Source organism: Ctenocephalides felis, unplaced genomic scaffold (genome assembly GCF_003426905.1).
Source record: "Ctenocephalides felis isolate EL2017-DRISC unplaced genomic scaffold, ASM342690v1 CF-g0.4_SCAFFOLD_03572, whole genome shotgun sequence".
Taxonomy (NCBI): domain Eukaryota; kingdom Metazoa; phylum Arthropoda; class Insecta; order Siphonaptera; family Pulicidae; genus Ctenocephalides; species Ctenocephalides felis.
The window spans coordinates 42,879,300-42,897,864 of NW_020539726.1; the positions used below are offsets into that span (position 1 = coordinate 42,879,300).

Genomic DNA, 18,565 nt, shown 5'->3' on the forward strand with positions numbered 1-18,565 from the left:
AGACAGACAGGGTATCATTTGATATTCAATATTTAATTAAAATAAGCCTGATAAACTCTCATCATTGTTTATCAATAGATAATTTATACCACAGTTATTAATGACCAAAAACTAAATTCGGCTCACGAATTTATCAAAATCGTCCTTGACCCGCCATTGAACATTTGATAATGAAAAAAAATGTAGATAATAGAAATATTAGTGCCATCGTTTCGCACAAAGTCATGACCGTGCAAAATTTATTTAGCAATGTAATCCATTTTCATATTAAAAATAAATCATAAAATCTATTTCAAACATAAATATCACCTGAATGATGCCGCCGCGAGATAAATAAATGATTTCCTTGAATTGTGTTTGTATTTTTTTTATCAGTTTTATAAAATTATTGTATTGTGTTATAAACCATATAAAACTTGGAAATAAAATGACGCATTTTTTAGTAAACTGAACAATATAATGGATATATATATATATATATATATATATATACTAGATGACCCGGCACAAATGTGTACCCACGTCTACAATTAAAAAGTTCCAATTTTTTTAATTACCTATTCTATATTTTTTAATATTTTATTTAATACCCTGCCTTTGCGATTCATTTATGATTTTGTCATAAGCAGTATAATAAATTCAGAAAAAAAATAATTTAGTAACTGCGATAAAAGAACAATATCACCTTTAGACACTTATTTGTATATTTATTGATTCAAAGGACATACACATAAAGTATCGATAACATGCCCTTTCTCCTTATCACAATTAAAATCTGTTCATCACATTTTTCTAATGTTTATATATATTTATATTGATATCTTAGCCATTATTAATGGTAATATTCATATTATTAGTGAGAAATATCAAAGAAATGTAATAAACAGAAAAAAGAAGATACTGCATAATATCAATACACTATGATAATGTCTTCGAAGAACTAAAGACACAAATAAGTGTGTTCAATAATTAAATCAATTAAAAATACTCATGGATATATCATATCGTTTAAAATTCCAAAAAATTGCTATATTTATATGTGATACAATTTGGCAGCAAAAGGTCTCAAGATTATTTATATATATTAATAGTGAATTATTTTTCTAAAATACAAATGATCACATTTATGGTATGAGATGCTTTCGAAGAATAATATTTATGATTTTGGATATATATTTATTTATAATTCATAATAATATAAATATAACACTCAGAAAAATGAAATAAACAGATTTTAGTTTAAAGAAAGAAATTAGTGCATGTTATCGATACATCATCAAAATGTATTCGGATATCTAAAGAAACAAATAAGTGTGTTTTATTAAAAACTTATACTCAATCATCAATATTAATGAATTTTGGACATATATCGTTTAAAATTCCAGTAAAATAGCTATAGTTTTATGTGATGCAATTTAGTTATCAATAGTGAATTGTTTTTCTAAAACATGAATTTTCATAATTCTGGTTAGAGATACTTTTGAAGGACAATATTTATAATTCTGTCATATATATATATATATATATATATATATATATATATTATAAATATTACACTCAGAAAAATGTATTACACAGATTTTAGTTTAAAGAAGATAGTGCGTTTTATCGATACATTATAGTAATGTCTTCGAAACACTTAAGACACAAATAAGTATTTTCAGTAAAAATATTTATGAATTCTGGACATATCATAGTTTAAAAGTCCAATAAAATGGTTGTATTTATATGTAACAGAATTTGACTGCAAAAATCTCTAGATTACATATTTATATTATTAGTAAATTATTTGTTTAAAACATCAATTTCCATAATTTTGATAAGAGATGCTTTTGAAAGATATAATTTATGATTCTCGATGTATAATTTATAATGTTAAAAACATATCATTCAAAAAGTCTGTAGGTTTATTTATAGTTGGATATTAAACATTTGAATAATTCATAGTTGAAATGCAAAATTTACAATTTCCATAACGTATATTTACTAAAATTAATAATAAAGTCTGGATTTCACCTACAAATTATTCAAAATTTCAATATCCACATATAAATAATACTACAAACTTATTGAGTTATGAGTTGGTTATATTGTGTTATAGATATCAAAGTTAGAAAAATTGATATACTAGTTACAATTTGAAGAAAGGAAATTGTACATGTATCATTATCGATACATTACAAAACTCAAAAGTGTGTAATACCCACTTAAAGAAAATTCTAGTATTTCACTTATGATATTGAAATACAGCCCGATGATACTTTTACAGGAAACGATACTTTTCAAATATCTTATCTAGAAGATTATAAGCAGATATCATTATGTCAATACAAATATGTAGAAGTAGAGATAGTGCATGACTAATATACAATTACCCTACTAATCCCTTGCAAAATAAATAAACACAAACAACAAACCTTATTCAATTTCCCCAGTGCTGATATCAAATCCGCCCATTCACTTGTATATTCGAAATTCTTAAGAACTTTATCCACTGCAGTTACATAGACCCTGTATTTGGAGTCTTTCATCAATTCGTACTCCTCTTGTGCCAGACTAGCCATGGTCGTTTTCTATTTGAACCATTTAACTTGAAGAATATTATACACACTTATAAAGCACGCATCGATAAGGTGTTATTGCATATAGCAAATTAAGTCCAATTTACATTAATTTAAGATAACATACACATTGTCACGTGTAAATACGAAGAATAGACAGATCACATATTGGCATTTTTATGTCTTACAACTACAACAACACTTTTAATTTATATTTTAAATCTATTCTTTTATTTATGGGTGAAGTATGAAATAGAGTTACACATAATTTGTTTGATTGATTTGGAAATTTGTAAGAGGGATTGTGCAAATGTGTAAATTAAGAAAGAAATTTCAAACAACAATGACAAGAAACGTCAGGAACGTCAAATGTGCCACTGCTCGATTCAGTTTCGAGTGAAGTTGCGAGTGTAAGAGCAGGCGGGCAACGTGCGGAAACGAATTCGTGGGGAATGTCGAAAATTGCGTAATCATTGACCATGTAGCGGAAACGGGATAATAATAATATATATACTACGTGACCCGCCAGACTTTGTCCTGTACTTATGTTTATTTATCTATCTGCCTATACCCACGTCTACAATTTAAATTCCAAATTTTTTAATGTCGTATCCTATACTTTTTAATATCCTATTTGATGTTCTTCCATTTATGGTCTTAGCATAAGCTATATACGCATTGGAAACTACAGTTTTTTGATCAGTATAAGAAATTCAGAAAGAATAAATATAGTATCTACGGTAACAGAACTATGTCACCTTTGTTACTTCCAATCAATATAATTGCTTCAATAAATAAAAGTAACTAATATAGGGTACTCGATTATAAAAATTATAGACTATAGTCTATAATTTTTATAATCGAGTACCCTATATTAGTTATTTTTTGGCAATTACAATTTCTTACTAATAATTTAATGAACATTATTACTTTAGTTAAAATATTAGGTGAATTAACTGGTAAAATCAAGTTTATATGGCACTGTTCTATCTGAGATCATGGAGAATCAAATGAAGTTTTGTAAAATGAAATGACACATAAAACAAAATTCTGAAATAATAATAATATATTATTTTTTCAATAAGTAGAAATATTATTTTGTATTTAAATAATTTAGTAAAGCAAAATACAACCTGTATAAGTTTAGAATAAGTTTAGAAAAATAATGTATATGCAATTTCGGACGTATTGTGTTATTTATTTAACTAAATTATATAATTTTATCTGCCAAACATATTTTGTATCTTATATTGTTTTAATTTCTGGCTCATCTTAGCTGGTTTTCGGCAATAATATTGTAGATATTACATTTTTCTTATTCATAATCATGAATATGGATATTGTATACTGATATTGTCTAGGCTCGCTTAAACTAAATTAAAAATTTAAGTAAATCGACATTTTTGGCAGATTTGGCAAAAATATAGTTCTCATGTATCAAAATGTTTTCAATGTCAGACAATGATATGTTGTTTTTGCATTTTTTCTATTTATTTCTACAATATTACTATATTTTTATAAGCACATACATTCTTGAAAATTATCTTAAACTTTCAAAAGATTTATCAAAATCGGAATAATCGTTTAGGAGGAGTATACTTACATACTCAGTATCAAAAAAAGAATATAATATGAAAAAATATAGTAAATTTTATACAATCTACATATTATATCATCAATTTAACTCTAGATGTGTTTTTTTTTAATTTTTCAGTTTTAAATATGGAAAATGTGCTAAATTTTATACAATCTTCATATTGTATCATCAAATTAACTCTGGATGTTACATTTTTGTATATTTTCATTTTTTAATATGAAAATATGGTAAATTTTATACAATCTTCACATTGTATCATCAATTTAACTCTAGATGTTTCTTTTTTATAATCTTTTGATTTTAGGTATGGTAAATTTCATACAATCTTTACACTATATCATCAAATTAACTCTAGATGTTTTAGTCTTTGTATTTTCAGTTTTATTGTCTTTACGTTGTATTAGCAAATTAGCTCTTGATGATTCACTTTTGTATATTTTCAGTTTTAAATATGAAAAATGTGGTAAATTTGATATAATCGTTACATTGTATCATCAAATTAATTCTAGATATTCGACTTTTGTATATTTTCAGTTTTTAATATGAAAAATGTGATAAATTTCATACAATCTTTACACTGTATCTTCCAATTAACTGTAGATGTTTCACTTTTGTATATTTTTAGTTTTAAGTACGAAAAATATGGTAAGTTTTATACAAATTTTACATTTTATCATTAAATTAATTCTAGATGTTCTACTTGTGTATAGCTTCAATTGTATATATGAAATATGTGGTAAATCTTACATAATCATTACATTATATTATCAAATTAAGTCTATATGTTACAATTTTGTATATTTTTTGTTTTAAGTATAGAAAGTATGATAAATATTTAATAACTTTTAAGTAATAATCAAAAAAAGTCCAAATGTTCTCATTGTAAGATTTTTTTGAAAATTGTCAAAAAACAAGTATCAAGTTTGTAAAACTATTTTTGTACAAAAATCTGATAATTATCACACAAGAATTGATGATTGAAGTAAATTTGTGCATTTCAAAACAAAATACGACCAAAAGTCAAATAAAATTCAATTCAAACTTTTTTTACCAAAAATGTATCTTCAACTCTTACATAGTCCACGATCTAGTCTCGAACGATAGTGAAAGTGCATCGTCAACCGGCGTAACATTACACTTGTGTCAAACATAATTATCTAACATCATTATTTCAAACCCTGATGTCTTTCCTCATCCTGCGTCCTTTCAGAGCCCCTTTACCATTAACCAGGTTAAAAACACGTCCATTTCAACCCCCAAAGTGTCCTTTATCTTCATTACCCTGCCGGTCCCGTTATGTTGACACAATTCGCAAGTTATTAAATTCCGAGTCCGTTATCAAAATACGTGTCAGTAGTGTGTTTGATACAGATACTGTTATTCGGTCATATTCCAATAATCATCTCGGCATTGTTAGACACATTAATTATTTGAGCAGTTCGAGTTGTCTTAGGCAATTGGAAAAAGTCAAGATGCCGGAGAAGAAAGCCTTCGAACGTTTGCCGAAAACGGTGCTGCCGAAACATTATTATCTGGAATTGAAGCCCGACTTGAAAGCCTTCACTTTTACGGGAAAGACCAAGATCGATTTAGAGGTAAGGGGGTAAAATGATTGTGCTACTGTTTTTTTTTAGTTTTTGTGTGAACTGGTGATCTATGTTTGTGCAGGAAATGTTCTGGTGAATGTGATTGATTTTGGGGTGACATAACCTCAATTTGGTTTATATGTAGGTGACTTGCTGTTTGTATTGTTTTGGAAGGAAAATGATTTTTATGGGATAATATTGCACAATTTTCAATTTTAATATATGTATATATTTAGATTTTGATAGCTGTGTAATAAGTGATATTTTTATATATTTATTCTTAAGTAAACCATAATTTATAATACTAAATGTTGTTTCAGGATATGTTTTTGTCGAAGTATATTCCTAACCAAAATAAATTAATTCTATATTAATACTAGATAACCCGACAGGCGTTGTTCTGTACCCATGTCTACAATTTAAAAGTTCCAATCTTCTTTAATAACGTACACTGATATTTACCAATTAGTTAAAAATTATTATGTTTTTTACACTTCAATCTTTACCGAAATGTATATGGGTGCTTAACTCTTTAATTATACTGTGAAATTCAAGTCAGCCATGTAAGACCGGCAAACAAACAAATATTGAAATATATTCAATGATATAGTATATTAGAAATATGCACTACAATTTATAGAACAAATTTATTTCCAATAGCTCAATTTATTTTATTGCCAAGGGTTATACAATATTTTTAGTCATACGTGTGTAGATGTAGATGTATAAATAAATGATTTTTTGTTTATTCACGACTAAAACATTGATTTTCCAAATTTATCACAAAAAAATTCATTGTCTGCCTTTGTTATTTACAGCATAAGATGTACGTACTGGAAATTGCAGTCTTTTAAACAGTATAATGAATTCAGAAAGAATTAATATATAGTATCCGATGTAAAGGTACAATATCACCTTGGATTTTTTCACTCAAAATAATTGCTTCAATAATGTTGTCCATAATTTTTATAATCTCGTACTATATATTAACTGTTTTCAGTGATAATATCTACATTACATTTTTTTTTAATAATAATTCGATATACATTATTACTTATTTGCATTATATTTTGGAATCTCTTGAACCAACTTAATTGTAGATGAAATACGATTAATTGTAATTTTGGTGGAAATGGCACTTATAAAACTATCTGATTTGAATTTAAAAAACATACTCTTAACATTACACATTTTATAGCTTATTTTGAGCACTATAAAACCCCATGGAATATTTAAAATGTAACACCTAGTCGCTAGATGGCTTTGAATACAACAATTAAATCTCGAACAAAATATAAAACGCTTTTTCATATCTAGCTTAATATTGTTCCCAGGACACTTTATAAAACACCGATTTATTATGATTTTATTAATTGATATAATTTTGTTCATTACATGATTTTCGTTAAAATGTGTATTTTTGGAGATATTTGCAAAAAACGATGAAAAACGCCAAAAAGAAACGAATTTTTAGTAGCCAGTAACTTGAACAGTATTTGCTTCTTTGAAAAACATTATAAAACATTTTTCTCATTAGTTTTTTTTATCCATATCCGACGTTATTTTGAAAAAAATAAAATTACACCACTGAGAAGCGATGTCATCCCCCCGGGAAGTAACAAAGGAGTCTAAATTATTTTCACTTCTTAACTTGAGAGTAAGATGAGCCTAATTCCAAAATTTCATGCAAATTGGAGCACGGTAAAAAAAATTCAGACCCAAAATGCTCCATTGACTTGAGTAAATATTCCGTATCCAAACAAAACATGCATCTGCTAAACATATATACTGTATCTTTTATTATTTTAATTTTTGGCACATTTCAGCTGCTTTTCGGCAATAATAATGTAGACATTACATTTTTCTTATTCATAATCATAAATTTATTATATTTTAATATTGTCTTAGCCATATAAGTGAATTGAAATGTTTGGTAGATGACAGTCTTCATTTGTTTTTAATGCCAAGCAATGCCTCAATTATTTTCAAAGTTAAACAATGATAACCGTTTTTTTGTAATTTTTTACAAATCCTTGAACAAACTTCAAAAAGATTTATTAAAATCCGAATGATAGTTTAGGAGAACTATTCTTTCATACATTATTACAGAAGAATTTTATATATATGATATATATATATATATATATATATATATATATATAATTTAAAATTCATTGTCATTTCTGTGAAATTCATTTGTTAGATAACTCACAATCCAATTCAAGATAATTCTTATCTTGTTTACTTTGAAATTGTTTGCACTTATGATAATTTCTATTTTTGTAACACAACAATTGACCAGCTTTGTAACATTGTAATCAAAATAACATATTTAAAAAAATTATTGAATATTTTTTATCATAAAAGGAAATTGGCAAATTATAAAATCAATTTGATAAAAAAAAATCAATAGATGCATTTTTCTATCTGTAATAATTTTAAAATTACATTATTAACTAAGTAAAGAAATAAAATTATAGAGAAAATTCATTTTCTTATATATTTATATTAAATTATTATTAACATTATCCTTTATCTAGGTTGCTTCTACTACAAACTCGATTAAGCTAAACAGTGCCGAGCTTGATTTGAAAACAGCAGAGCTGGTTTTGGAGAATGGAAAAACAGTAGTGCCCAAAATCAGTTACGTTGTTGAAGATGAAACTGCCACCTTCACATTTCCTGATGTTTTATCTACTGGAAAAGCCACCTTGAACATTGAATTCACCGGTGAATTGAATGATAAACTAAGAGGATTCTATAGGAGTAAATATGCTGGAAAGGATGGACAGACAAGTTATGCTGCTGTTACACAGTTTGAGGCTACTGACGCAAGAAGGTAATAAGGGTAACAAGGGCAGGATGTCCTGCCTTTGTGATTCATTTATGGCCTTAACATAAACACTATAAGAAATTCAGAAAAAAATAATATAGTATCTGCAATAAAAGAACAATACCACACTTGATTTTATTTTACCACACAACATAATTGCTTCAATAATTTAGTCTATATTTTCATAATTTCGTACGATATATTAGTTGCTTTTTGGCAATTATAATTTCTAAAGTACATTTTTCTCACTAATAATTTAATAAACACTATTGTTTATGTTCAAATCTTTGGTGAATTAATTTGTAAAATCTAGTTCATACGTGCACTATTCAATCTAAGATCAACTCGCTAAATATTCTATATCCAATGTCAAAACAAATGAATTTTTAACACATGAAACAAAATTTAAAGCATTTTTTAATAAGTAGAAATATTTTTTGGATTGCTAAATAATTTAGTAAAGTAAACCAAAATGCCACGTACATAAGTTTAAGAAAATAATGTATATGCAATTTTGGGCTTGTTGCATTATTTATTAAACTGAATTATATAATTTCATCTGTCAAACATATACTGTTGACTGTATCTTATATTATTTTAATTTCTGGCAAATCTCAGCTGCTTTTTGGCAATAATAATGCAGACATTACATTTTTCTTGTATATTATATTCTAATATTATCCAGGCTCATAATTTCAGCTAAATTCAAATTACAAATGAATTGGCATTTCTAGCAGATGACAGTTCAAATGTTCTCAATGTCAAGTAATGATAAGTGCTTTTTTGTAATTTTCCATTTAATTCTACAATATTACTATGGTTTTATCGTTTATTAAATCTTAAAAATTTTCTTTGACAAACTCTAAAAAGGATTATAAAAATCGGAATAATCATTCAGGAGAAGTATCAAATCATACACCCGTACAAGAGAATCTTATATATAAGATATATATATATATATCATTTTTAATGACTTAATTTATTTTTTTTTTCCATATAGATTATTTTCTAATTTGATTAATAACGACTTTTCGGAACCAGATACGTTTTTTCTCAGGATCATGTTTTTCTATCATGACGTTGTTGACAAAATATTAAAAAACTTATAGAGAGATAAATTATGCAACTTTTACTAAAAAGGAAAAAAATGTAGTATTAAAAATAGACAAGCAAAAATTATTATTTGAAAAAATTATTATTATCCTCATAAAATAAATCATTATTAAATTAAATTATCATTATCCTTATAAAAAAAAATTAAGAAAAAAAGTTGATGGTGAAATGTATATAGTTTGAATGTAATTCATTCAGAGTTAAAGTAATCCAAAATGTGACATGCATAAGTTTAAAAAAATAATGTATATGCAATTTTGGACTGAATTATATAATTTCATCTGCCAAACATCATATACTGTTGACTGTATCTTATGTTATTTTAATTTCTGGCACATCTCAGCTGCTTTTCAGCAATAATAATGTAGACATTGCATTTTTCTTGTATATTATATTCTAATATTATTTAGGCTCATAATTTCAGCTAAATTCAAATTTTACGTGAATCGACATTTCTAGCAGATCAAATATTTTTTAATGTCAAACAATGATAAGTGGTTTTTTGTAACTTTTGCCATTTATTTCTACAATCTAACTATAGTTATATAGTTCATTAAATCTTAAAAATTTTCTTTGACAAAATCTAAAAAATACTTATCAAAATCCGAATAACCGTTTAGGAGAAGTATCAAATCATACACCCGTACAGTAGATTTTTATATATAAGATATTAAATTTATATTGCAATTATCTTCTAGGTGTTTCCCCTGTTGGGACGAGCCAGCTCACAAAGCAACCTTTGACATAACTCTGACAGTGCCAAAGAGTCTTGTGGCTTTGTCCAACATGACGGTGAAGAACGAGAAAGTAGAAGGTGATCACCGGGTTGTACAATTCAACACAACACCTGTCATGTCCACATATCTGGTCGCTGTAGTTGTTGGAGAGTACGATTACATTGAAGATACATCTGAAGACGGTGTTTTGGTCAGAGTTTATACGCCTGTTGGTAAACAGGAACAAGGTAATGGATAAAAAATTTAATTATATATGTGTATATATATATATATATATATTGAATGGTAGAGTCTTGGATTTGTGTATATTTTGTAGAGTTTCGAACAAGAATCCAAAAACAATACAAAATAAAAAACAAGAAAAGTTTTTAAAAAAACAATTTCTTTATTTAATTATTTGTTTATTGTCGACGTTTCGGAACTAGGTAGGAACAATCTCACATCTCTCGTTCAAGTGTTTACACGTGTTACAAAGGACACACCAGTTTCAAATTAGTTAATTTTCAAAAGCCAATCGAACAACATCCAGAGAACAATATTATTTGTGTTTTCAAATAATAATTTTAAAAAAGACAAATCTTTTAGTAATTTTGATTTACAAAATCTAATTATTCGGCGGAAAATTAACTCACAAATTCATTTTTGTTAAAAAAAGCTTGTTTAGTGAAAAAGTGCTAACAAATATTCAAACATACAGGTAATTAATTCAACTTTGTCATTAACCTTTTCTTAAAAAAATTTCCATAACTTTCAAAAAAATTTTCTATTATGTTTAATATCCTGTTCTGATAATCCACTCATTTATTTTTATCATTTTTATCATTTTCATTTTGAACATATTATCATATTTCTGTACATTATTATATTTTTTTGCAATTAATTCATTATTTAAGAAAAATCTATTTTCTTTTCCTAAACATATTGTTTGCCAAAATCTCATCAAGATCATGTTTCTTGACAGATGTCCTGAAGATGGAACGTACCTAGTTCCGAAACGTCGACAATAAACAAATAATTAAATAAAGAAATTGTTTTTTTAAAAACTTTTCTTGTTTTTTATTTTGTATTGTTTTTGGATTCTTGTTCGAAACTCTACAAAATATATATATATATATATATATATATTAGGGTGGTCCTTAAAATGGTCATTTTCGATATTCCTTGCTCCCAGGGGCTCAAATGGTTCCAAATATATAAAAAACAATTCTCTGAAAGTTTTAGCTCTTAATATTAACATTTAGATAGAGCGCAATTCAATCAAAGTTTGTATGGAAAGAGCATGGAAATTTTTTTGAAAATTTAAAAAAAATGTTTAAGGTATAACTTAACGACAAATGAATGAGTTTTATTCATTCATTTGTTCGCTAAATTACATCTAAAAAACATTTTTAAAATTTTTGAAAGTTTTTCCATGCTATTTCCATACAAAACTTTGATTGCATTGCGCTCTATCTAAACGTTAATATTAGAAGCTAAAACTTTCAGAGAATTGTTTTTTATCAATTTGGAACCATTTGAGCCCCTGGGAGCAAGGAAATTTGAAAATGACCATTTTAAGGACCACCCTAATATATATATATATATATATATATATATATATATATATACGTGTATCGTATAATGATGAGTCTTAATACCCACACTATAAGTGAATTAATTCAATCTGCCATACATATACTGTATTTTATATTATTTTGATTTTTGGCACATCTCAGCTACTTTTCGGCAATAATAATGTAGGCATTACATTTTTCTTATTCATAATAATGAATATATTATACATATTTTAATATTGTCTAGGCTCATAAGTAAATGGAATTTTTTGGCAGATGATAGTTTTCATTTGTTTTCAATGCAAACAATGCCTCAAATATTTTCAATGTCAAACAATAACATGGCGTTTTTTGCAATTTTTTTCATTTATTTCTACTATATTCTACTAAATTTCCCTTACAAAACTTCAGAAGATTTATCAAATCCGAATAATCGTTTAGGGGAGTATATTTACATACATCATTACAGAAGAAATTTATATATGATATGTTAGTCCTATTATATTATGTGTTCTATTCCCCCCCTTAGGTCGATATGCTCTAGAAGTGCAACCAAAGTCCTCCCCTACTACAAAGACTACTTCCAAATTGCTTACCCCCTACACTTCCCAAATCGATCTAATTGGCCATTGCTGACTTTTCGGCTGGTGCTATGGAGAATTGGGGTCTTGTACAATATATAGAGACGCAATTTTGATTGATCCCAAAATTCATCTGCACAAACCAAACAGTGGGTTGCTCTGACGGTCGGTCATGAAATTGCTCACCAATGGTTTGGTACCCAGTCTGGTTACCATGGAGTGGTGGTCTGATTTGTGGCTAAATGAAGGTAAATAGTAAAAAGATACAGATTTATATTTTTTAACTTTTTATAGGGTAAGTTATAGTAATTCTCCAAAATTCGGAATTGAAATTTTTTGTATATCTTAGAAATAATGAATGTATGTATGAGCATTGTTTTTTTTTTTTTTTTGGTATAGCGAACAACCAGGTCTTTTGTCTGGGTATGTCGAACTCAATACCGGCCTCGTATAATACCATTTACATTTCTGTAAGTTTTGTAACATTGTTTATATGTTTGTCTGCGACGCAGCGCTTACGCGTTTCGATATCTTGTCTCTAGGCATATAAAGCAGCGCGATTGCTTTGAAAAAAAAAGTTCAAAATTTCCGAAATATTTCAGGATATTTAAAAAAATCGTTTTTTTTCCAATAGTCAATTATTTTCAAAAATTTCAAAGTTCTCAAAAATCCATTTTTTTTTTTCAAAGTTATAAAATAAATTTTTAATCTTTTTTAAAATGGGAAGTTTAAGTATGGGAAGTTCCAGCCTTAAGGCACGATGCCATGCACCACTAGTTTTTAATATATTATATTAACTACTTTAGAAAAAATTGTGTGTGTGAAGTGGGATGTATGTGCGGATACAATTTTTCGTCGACAATTTCGGGAGCACGGATCAACCTATTTGAATGATTCAAAAAACATTCGAATCGTATTGATAAGGAGTCGTGCCGATTAGTTTTTGGCAAACGCAGGTCTAACCGTTTCGGAGATACGGGGCAAAAGTACGAAAAATTGAAATTCAGGTTTTGAAAGAACGGAGCGTCCAATTAGAATAATTCAATTAAAAATTTATACTTGTTAACTTCCCGTAGGGTAAGTTATTGTAATGGGCCGAAAATCGGAATTGAAATTTTTTATATTTCCCGACGTTTTGAAGGTTTCTGAACATTTGGCATACCTCAGAAAAAATGGATGTGTGTGTGTGTATGTATGTATGGATACAAATTTCCAGTCACGTTTTCGGGCGCACGGATCAACCGATTTGAATGGTTCAAAAAACATTCGATTCCTATCGATAGGGAGAAGAGCTGATTAGTTTTTGGCAAAGGCAGGTCCAGCCATTTCAAGGAAACTGAGCAAAGAGTGCAGAAAATAGAAATCGACTTTTTGAGAGAACGGAGTATCCGCTTTGAATAATCTAAAACACATTCAATTAGTAATGATTGGGAGAAGTGTTTATTAGTTTTTGGCAAAGGAAGGCTCAGCCATTTCGAAGATACGGAGCTAAATGTTAAAAAAAATAGCAGTTTTTGAGAGAACTAAGCGTCCGATTTGAATGATTCGAAGAACTTTCTGCTCGTCTTAACAAAATAATTGATTTTGGAAAAAAAAATTTCGTTTCAATTTTTTTTTTTTTTTTTAATTTTTTGTATATCGAAAATAATTCAGATTTTATTTTTAATTCTGACTAAAGTTCTAATATACTTTAAGCAAGTGATTTTAACTTTGCAATTCAGTTTATATAATTCTTATAAATATTAGACAATGTTACAATATTTATAATAATCTATTTTAAAACATTTCGTTACGGTACGGGAATTTCCAGTATTTTGCCTCAAGGCACGATGCCTGAATTGCTGACAGAATTCCACTTACAGCTAGTTTTTTATATTAAATTGTATATCTTAACCCTCAAATCATTTTAATAATAGAAAATGTTATACAAAGTTAGTATTGGTTTAATATGAACTTCATAAATATTTGTAATCATAATTATTTTTTAGGTTATGCATCATTTGTGGAATTCTTATGTGTCAACCACATCTTTCCTGATTATGATATCTGGACGCAATTTGTTACTGAAACATTGATCTCTGCACTTGATTTGGATTCTCTTGCCAGCTCACATGCAATCGAGGTAAATTTACCATAATAAATAATATTCATATAATAATAGTTAACTTATTTTCGATTACATTTACAATTTTAATGTTTCGGAATTAAAATTCTATTATTTTTTACCCAGGTGCCTGTCGGTCATCCATCAGAAGTTGATGAGATCTTCGACGAGATCTCCTACAGCAAAGGCGCTTCCGTAATTAGAATGCTGCACAACTATATGGGTGATGAAGATTTCAGAAAGGGCATGAATATTTATTTGACCAAGAATCAGTACAAGAACACATTTACGAAAGATTTGTGGACTGCTTTGGAACAAGCCAGTGGGAAACCAATTGGTAAGTGGAGGATGATACAAATGAATTGGAAAAACCAGAATATTTGTTATAGTTCAGTCATCATAGTAAGTTTACCTAGGAGTTTGAGATACCCAGCTGTAAATCTGTAAATTCTTGTACATTGACATCCTAAAGTTGTCTCAAAACCTACATGTGGTATTGACATCCTTTCATATGTAGTTTTGAGACAACTTTAGGGTTTCAATATACAAGTATTTATAGACTTAGAGCTGGTTATCTCGAATTCCGAGATTCTTACCTACTTTAAACTTAAATGACTTGACTATTACTAAATTGAAACAAGTAGAATGTAGTATGAGGCTGTTTATGGTTAATGTACTACTTGTCCTTGCGCCTAAATACAGAAACTGGAACAATCAATACAAAACAATTTTTTTATCAATGTCACACATTTTTTAGATGGTTTTAATAAATGGTTTTTTGTTCCTTATTTTTTCAGGTGCTGTGATGTCTACATGGACGCAGCAAGTTGGCTTCCCAATGGTGTCGGTTACAGCTAAACAGGAAGGTTTCAACCGTGTTTTGACATTGACACAAGAAAAATTCTGTGCTGATGGCAGAAAGGACGATAAGAATACCCAATGGATGGTTCCCATCACTGTATCTACCTCAAAAAATCCTAAACAGGTAAAGATTTAGCACTTACAGATACAAAGGTTTAAATTTATATAATTGACTTACCATAGGGTAAGTTATAGTAATTTCAAAGAAATTGAAAATGAAAATTTTTGTAAGACTGCACAAAATGCTTTTACAAAAAATTTCTTAATTTTGAGAACTTTCAAATAAGAATTCAAAATTTTCAGAAGATTTGATTTATGAAATTTTTCATCATTAAAAAAAAAACTAAATTTTGAATCATTTAAAAAATATCAAAAATAAAAAAAAAAATAAATTTTTTTCAAAAATTTAAAATTACTTCAAAATTTAAAAAAAATCGAATATTTTTAAAAATTTCCAAATTATCAAAAAATTGTAAACTAGCTGTAAGTGGAATTCTGTCTTAAGGCAATTAGGGCATCGTGCCTTAAGGCAAATTGCTGGAACTTTCCGTACCAAAAATTATTATTTTTTTAAAAACTATTAACGTTTTGAAAAAAAAAATACTTCGAAAAATAAGATCTTTGAAAAACTATAAATTGGACAAAAAAATTTTTGTTTGAAAAAAAAAAAATTAAAAAATTGAAATTTTTTTTTTTTTTTAAAAAAAAAATGTTTTCTATATTTTGACGTATTTTGGAAGATCTGAACTTTTTTTCAAAGCAACCGTACTGCTTTAACTGCATAGAGACAAAATATAAAGCGCGTAAGCGCCGCGTCGCTGTCTAACGGGTAAACATTGGTACGGAACCCATAGGAATGTAAACAAAATTTATACTTATTGTTAAAATTTCTATAAAATATCTGATAATTTGATGTGCATATGTCTAATGATCATTTTTGACCGTCAAATGTCTTTTTTTTTTGCTTTTTTCGTTAGATCTCCGAAACCGCTAGACCTGCCCTTATGAAAATTTAATCAATTCTTCATTTTGTCAATACAAGTAAAATGTTTTTTGAATTATTAAAATCGGACGCTCCGTTCTCTTAAAAACTGAGGTACCGTTTTCGGCACTTTTTGCCCCGTATCTTCGGAACGGCTAGACCTGCCTTCGCCAAAAACTAATCAGCACGTCTCCTTATCAATACGAATCGAATGTTTTTTAAATTATTCAAATTGCTTCATCCGTGTTCCCGAAATCGTCGACGAAAATTTGTATCCGCACACACACGCACGCACACACACACACACACACGCACACACACACACGCACACACACACACGCACACACACACACGCACACACACACATACACACACTCACATCCATTTTTTCTAAGGTATGCCAAAATATTCAGAAACCTCTGAAACGTAAAGATATATAAAAATTTTCATTTTCGATTTTTTTGCGATTACTATAACTTACCCTACGGGAAGTTAAAAATGGGACTTTTAAAATTTTTTTCAAATTTTGAATAAATTCTAAATTAACAAAAAATCAAATTTAAAGAAAAATTGAACAATTTCTTGTAAACATACACTTGGGCTCGTCGCCCAATTTAATTAGCACTTAAGTTTACCTCATGTGTGTTTATAACAAATAATCTATTTGAAGTTATTTAAAACAATTATTGATTATTTTCATTCCTTGAATGTTTAATTACGGTACGGGAAGTTCCAGCAATTTGCCTCAAGGCACGATGTCATGCACCCCACTAGTTCTATTCATCATTCATCCTTTTCTTTTCCCAGGTGGCTTTGTCAACAATGCTGGATACTCCTTCGACGACCCTGACAATTCCCAATACAGCCGAAGGCGAATGGGTCAAAATCAATTCAGGAACCGTGGGATACTACCGGGTTAAATACACACCGGAAATGTTGAGGCAATTGGAACCTGCGATCAGAAGTGGTGCTTTACCACCTTTGGACAGATTGGGACTATTGGATGATCTGTTTGCAATGGTTAAGGCTGGACACTGTTCTACAGTACAGGTAATAAAATAATAAAAAAAGAGTGCGCGTAAGGTTCACACGCGATTGAAGTAAAACTTATTTGCTACTTGCAAGATGGCATTTAAGTAAAAATAAATACATCATATAACAATTTTGATTAATATGTTTATTAGTAATACGGTAAGACTCGTGATGCATACATTTATTAGTGCCGACCATTATACACATTTATATAATGATAAATTATAAATTATATACAGTAGAGTCCGCTTAGTATGACATCGAAGGTTCGCCGAAATCTCGTCATACTAACCGGTCGTCATACTAAGCATACTGAAGAAAAACTATTTTAACATGTAAATATGTTACATTTTTTAGTAACTTAAAAGAAAGGCATATACATGCATTTTAATCAAAAATAAAAATGACACATTAAAATTTAATATAAAATAAAATTGTCATAGGGTAGGCAGGGCACAAAGGTTCAATTTGACTTTCAGTAATTATACTGTCTATACCCAATGAACGACGTTGCAGCACATAACACACATCAAACAAGCATCTATCGAACTATGTTTAGAATTTTTTTTATATAATTCCTAATTATATAAATATTATTTTTTACGGGTAAAGTGGGACAACCAGGGGGCAAACAGATGCAATTTCAGCTATTAAATTTTAAAAGGATTTAACGCTACATTATTGAACCAATGAAAAATATTAATTTTATGGGTATATTTGTTACAAAGATAACACAATATATTACATTGTTCTGCTATTGATCAGGAATAACAATTTATTTAATTAATCTCTCATAAAATTGCTTTTTTTAAAACTTTACTGTTTTATTGCTTACATCTTAGCCAAAGTAAAGGTTCAGCTGGTCCTTTTTATCCCACTCAAGTGCTGCTTATCTTCTGATAGCAATGTCATAAGAATAAATTTGATGGCTGGTTATACATTTATACATTTTTTGCCTTCTGTTATTAATATTATTGTTAAAAACATATCTAATTTTATTTGTTCATGAGATATCCGTGGTGGAC

The 18,565-nt window shown here is 28.2% G+C and overlaps 2 protein-coding genes across 2 annotated transcripts in view; one reads left to right on the forward strand and one right to left on the reverse strand.

The window, feature by feature from the left end:
- Nucleotides 1-2,657, reverse strand: part of LOC113388543 (protein dopey-1 homolog) — a 98,161-nt gene extending 95,504 nt beyond the window's left edge. The window contains 1 exon segment of the mRNA XM_026625914.1: nt 2,418-2,657. Within this exon segment, the coding sequence (XP_026481699.1) occupies nt 2,418-2,564 (147 nt within the window). The 5' untranslated portion in view covers nt 2,565-2,657.
- Nucleotides 2,658-5,430: 2,773 nt separating this feature from the next.
- Nucleotides 5,431-18,565, forward strand: part of LOC113387607 (puromycin-sensitive aminopeptidase) — a 22,056-nt gene continuing 8,921 nt past the window's right edge. Inside the window, exons 1-3 of the mRNA XM_026624955.1 lie at nt 5,431-5,753; nt 8,285-8,583; nt 10,389-10,654. Of these exons, the coding sequence (XP_026480740.1) occupies nt 5,631-5,753; nt 8,285-8,583; nt 10,389-10,654 (688 nt within the window). The 5' untranslated portion in view covers nt 5,431-5,630. The remainder of the gene's footprint in view (nt 5,754-8,284; nt 8,584-10,388; nt 10,655-18,565) is intronic.